This window comes from Limulus polyphemus, unplaced genomic scaffold, assembly GCF_000517525.1.
Source record: "Limulus polyphemus unplaced genomic scaffold, Limulus_polyphemus-2.1.2 Scaffold1253, whole genome shotgun sequence".
Lineage (NCBI taxonomy): Eukaryota > Metazoa > Arthropoda > Merostomata > Xiphosura > Limulidae > Limulus > Limulus polyphemus.
In genome coordinates, this window is record NW_013666863.1 from 66,395 (window position 1) to 71,256 (window position 4,862).

A 4,862-nucleotide genomic window follows, 5' to 3' on the forward strand; every position below is an offset into this window, starting at 1 on the left:
TAATAGTGTAGACTGTTAGTGAAGTTACTAGTATAAGCTGTTGGTAAAGTTGTAATAATGTAGATTGTAAGTGAAATTACTAGTATAAGCTGTTGGTAAAGTTGTAATAGTGTAGTCTGTTAGTGAAGTTACTAGTGTAAGTTGTAATAGTGTAGATTGTTAGTGAACTTATTAGTATAAGCTGTTGGTAAAGGTATTATAGTGTAGACTGTTAGTGAAGTTACTAGTATAAGCTGTTGTTAATGTTTTAATAGTGTAGACTGTTAGTGAAGTTACTAGTATAACTTGTTGGTAAAGTTATAATAGTGTAGACTGTTAGTGAAGTTACTAGTATAAGCTGTTGGTAAAGTTATAACAGTGTAGACTGTCAGTGAAGTTATTAGTACAAGCTGTTGGTAAAGTTATAATAGTGTAGACTGTCAGTGAAGTTATTAGTACAAGCTGTTGGTAAAGTTATAACAGTGTAGACTGTCAGTGAATTTACTAGTATAAGCTGTTGGTAAAGTTGTAATAGTGCAGACTGTTAGTGAAGTTACCAGTATAAGCTGTTCCTAAAGTTGTAATAGTGTAGACAGTTAATGAAGTTACTAGTATAAGCTGTTCCTAAAGTTGTAATAGTGTAGACTGTTAGTGAAGTTACTAGTATAAGCTGTTGGTGAAGTTGTAATAGTGTAGATTGTTAGTAGAGTTACTAGTATAAGCTATTGGTAAAGTTGTTATAGTGTAGACTGCTAGTGCAGTTACTAGTATAAGCTGTTGGTAAAGTTGTAATAGTGTAGACTGTTAATATAGTTACTAGTATAAGCTGTTGGTAAAGTTGTAATAGTGTAGACTGTTAATGAAGTTACTAGTATAAGTTGTTGGTAAAGTTGTTATAGTGTAAACTGCTAGTGAAGTTACTAGTATAAGTTGTTGGTAAAGTTGTAATAGTGTAGACTGTTAATATAGTTACAAGTATAAGCTGTTGGTAAAGGTATAATAGTGTAGACTGTTAGTGAAGTTATTAGTATAAGCTGTTGATAAAGTTGTAATAGTGTAGACTGTTAATATAGTTACAAGTATAAGATGTTGGTAAAGTTGTAATAGTGTAGACTGTTAGTGAAGTTACTAGTATAAGCTGTTGGTAAAGATATAATAGTGTAAACTATCAGTGAAGTTACTAGTATAAGCTGTTGGTAAAGTTGTAATAGTGTAGACTGTTAGTGAAGTTACTAGTATAAGCTGTTGGTAAAGTTATAATAGTGTAGACTGTTAGTGAAGTTACTAGTATAAGCTGTTGGTAAAGTTATAATAGTGTAGACTGTTAGTGAAGTTACTAGTATAAGCTGTTGATAAAGTTATAACAGTGTAGACTGTCAGTGAAGTTACTAGTATAAGCTGTTGGTAAAGTTATAATAGTGTAGAGTGTTAGTGAAGTTACTAGTATAAGCTGTTGGTAAAGTTATAATAGTGTAGACTGTTAGTGAAGTTACTAGTATAAGCTGTTGGTAAAGTTGTTATAGTGTAGACTGTTAATGAAGTTACTAGTATAAGCAATTGAAATCTCGAGTGCTGAGATTACATCCAGTTCTAGTTCAGTATAAAATCTTACACATAAAGAGGAAACTGGAGCAAAGAATGTTAAACAAGGTTCTATATTTATAAACCTTGGTAAAACGTCAAGTCCTCAACTGCTACATTTTTCACCCTGGAATATATTGATAATTCAGGATATACAGTATTGAAGTTTTCTAAAAAGACGCACCAAAACAAAACAAAATCGCGCATGGATATGTGTATTACTACAGCGTATGATAGATTCGTCTTTGAAAACATTATTTTAGGGCAGTGGTTTCCAAACTTGGACGCACCCATTCCCGGGGACCACAGGAAAGTGTCAACGAAGTCGTACAAAATACATAACACACACACACAATACTTTTAAGGTGCTCAGTATCTATAGATTCATTGGGTGGGGGACCTGAGTCAGAATACAGAATGTTCTGGGTGTTCTTGCGCTGAGAAAGTTAGAGAACTCCTGTTTAAGTGCAAAGTATAACTATGATGAATCTGATTAAAAACTAAGAATATGACAAATAAAAGGAATAATTAAGCGGTATTTGTGCAGTAGTTTATTTAATTTGTATCGATTCACATCCAGAGTAAAGTACAGTCCATATACTTGTATTGTTGCAAATCACATTTCTTCGCACCAAACCACATAAACACTTCATATTGAACGATAACAGTTGTATGTGTTTAATTAATATAACAGAATGATGTCATAAACTGAAGCGCTGGTAAAAGGTTGTTCAACTGTAACCAAAAGCTGTGGGAGTGAAATAAATGTAGTGTCGAGCGAGGGTGGTATGGGTAGGTGTTGTGACTCACTTTACGAATCAAACACAATTTTAACAAAATTCTATTTTATGTAGGAAATTAGTGAAGTACTCAATTTCTTGTCGGTTCTTTAGTGTTAAATATGAAATTAGTCAATATATGGAAACCTAGAGGCAGCAAACGGTAGAAAATTTATTTGCGAGTTAATACATACTGTTCATACACGTTACGAGTCTACAGTTTAATTCCGACTGACCACATACCTTCAAGCGACAACATCGCCCGTAGTTCCCGGTTCAAGAGTTCAAACTTTCTTTCTAAGTCTTCCTCTTTCTCTCTGAAAGACAACGTACAGATAATATGAAAAACATGAACCAGGTATTTCTAAAGTGTTCCTAAGATTACACAACGTATGTTAAACATGATGTGCATGTAGACAAAACTAGACAACAAACTGTCTCCCATACGAAGCTCAATTTTACACCAATGAGTCATCGGTCTTAACTTATTGTTTGAAGAAAATTATATATACCTAATCATTAACCAAATATTAGAACTTCTGAAAATATGCACAAGTTTGTTCATTTACTCTTGCGTCATTGTTGGAATAATCAGTTCTGAAGTGCATTTTCATATCAACTATTGACATGCTGCACCCAAGGTGTATTGTGTATGTTCCACTATGTGCGCGCAGCCATAAAACTTGAATAATTTGAACGCTGCTCGATAGCTCACATAAACTGTACATGAAGCAAATCATTTTGAATTTTTCAATTTTGTAATATTTATCCAATATTCGGCTTGAAAAAGAGTTCAATTACATTAAAATGTTTTCTGTTATATTTGCAAAAAACGTTTATGCGTGCTTAAGTACGTTTTTGGGTTTTATTTTTGGTGGTGCATGCACACATAAACATAAGCAAATTAGTACTTCTGTCACTTATTTACACATGTTAATATTAATTTCGGATTAAGCTGTGTTCTGTATTTATGGCAAAGCTACTAAGGCTATTTGCCACTCCTAATTTGGAATTACTGACCATGCATTACAGCCAAGTCAGCCAGTCAACACCACCAACTATCCACGCCAAGGAATTGACTGTCACGCTTATAACGCTCCAATAACTAAAAGTGCGGGGAATATGTTTTGGTATCTCACGGACTTGAACCCGCCTTCCCAGCTCCGAAATCCAAAGCTCTACTACAAGGCCAATCCGCGTCTGTATCAGTGGAGCAAGAACGGCAATTACTTCTTTATCTTGTTGGCACATAAACTAAAATAACTGTTACCAATTTATAGCACAAGAATTGAACTTATTATTCTACTATTTATCTTTTCATTGGCACATGAATCGATATAAATACCGAAATTTTTTTGGCAAACGAATCAACCACCTTGTTCGTTATCTCATTAGTAAATGGACCAAAACAATAAATAACTAAACCAGAAGAAAAAAAAGGTATTGTCTCCGTTCTTTCAGGTGTGTCAATCTGGAACGAAAAGGTATTGTCTCCGTTCTTTCAGGTGTGTCACTCTGGAAAGAAAAGGTATTGTCTCCGTTCTTTCAGATGTGTCACTCTGGAAAGAAATGGTATTGTCTCCGTTCTTTCAGGTGTGTCACTCTGGAAAGAAAAGGTATTGACTCCGTTCTTTCAGGTGTGTCACTCTGGAAAGAAAAGGTATTGCCTCCGTTCTTTCAGGTGTGTCACTCTGGAAAGAAAAGGTATTGACTCCGTTCTTTCAGGTGTGTCACTCTGGAAAGAAAAGGTATTGTCTCCGTTCTTTCAGATGTGTCACTCTGGAAAGAAAAGGTATTGTCTCCGTTCTTCCAGGTGTGTCACTCCGGAAAGATGATTTGATGCTTACGAGTAGTGAAGCGAAGAAAGAAGAAATGTCATAAACTCAGGTGGCTGATTGGTTACCAAAATATGATGATGTGATTTTTTCCATTAATTACGAGGGAAATTATGTTGGAATTTTTTTTAACAAACAGATAAACGTATTGTGTATGATTCCACTGATCGCAGTGCTGTTATATCAATTTAATCCATCATCTTAGAACACACTATATTAGTATATTTAAATGGGTTTGAACTTCTAAATTTACAGTTAGTTGTAATAATATCTTTAAATGGGTTTGAACTACTCTAATGCAAATAAGTGTAACCTTAGTAGTTCAAACCCTTTTATATATACTAATACAAGTAACTCAACTTTATCTTTAAGTGGGTTTGAACTACTAAACTTACAGTTGTGTTACTATCTTTAAGTGGGTTTGAACTACTAAAGCTTACAGTTGTATTACTATCTTTAAGTGGGTTTGAACTACTACGTTTACAGTTGTATTACTATCTTTAAGTGGGTTTGAACTACTACGTTTACAGTTGTATTACTATCTTTAAGTGGGTTTGAACTACTAAGCTTACAGTTGTATTACTATCTTTAAGTGGGTTTGAACTACTAAGTTTACAGTTGTATTAGTATCTTTAAGTGGGTTTGAACTACTAAGTTTACAGTTGTATTAGTATCTTTAAGTGGGTTT

The 4,862-nt window shown here is 33.9% G+C and overlaps 1 protein-coding gene across 6 annotated transcripts in view; it reads right to left on the reverse strand.

The window, feature by feature from the left end:
- Window positions 1–4,862, reverse strand: part of LOC106462791 (EH domain-binding protein 1-like) — a 143,550-nt gene that overhangs the window by 27,560 nt on the left and 111,128 nt on the right. For all 6 annotated transcript variants that reach the window (XM_022390136.1, XM_013922753.2, XM_022390133.1 and 3 more), the window contains one exon: window positions 2,583–2,656. In XM_022390136.1, the coding sequence (XP_022245844.1) occupies window positions 2,583–2,656 (74 nt within the window). The remainder of the gene's footprint in view (window positions 1–2,582; window positions 2,657–4,862) is intronic.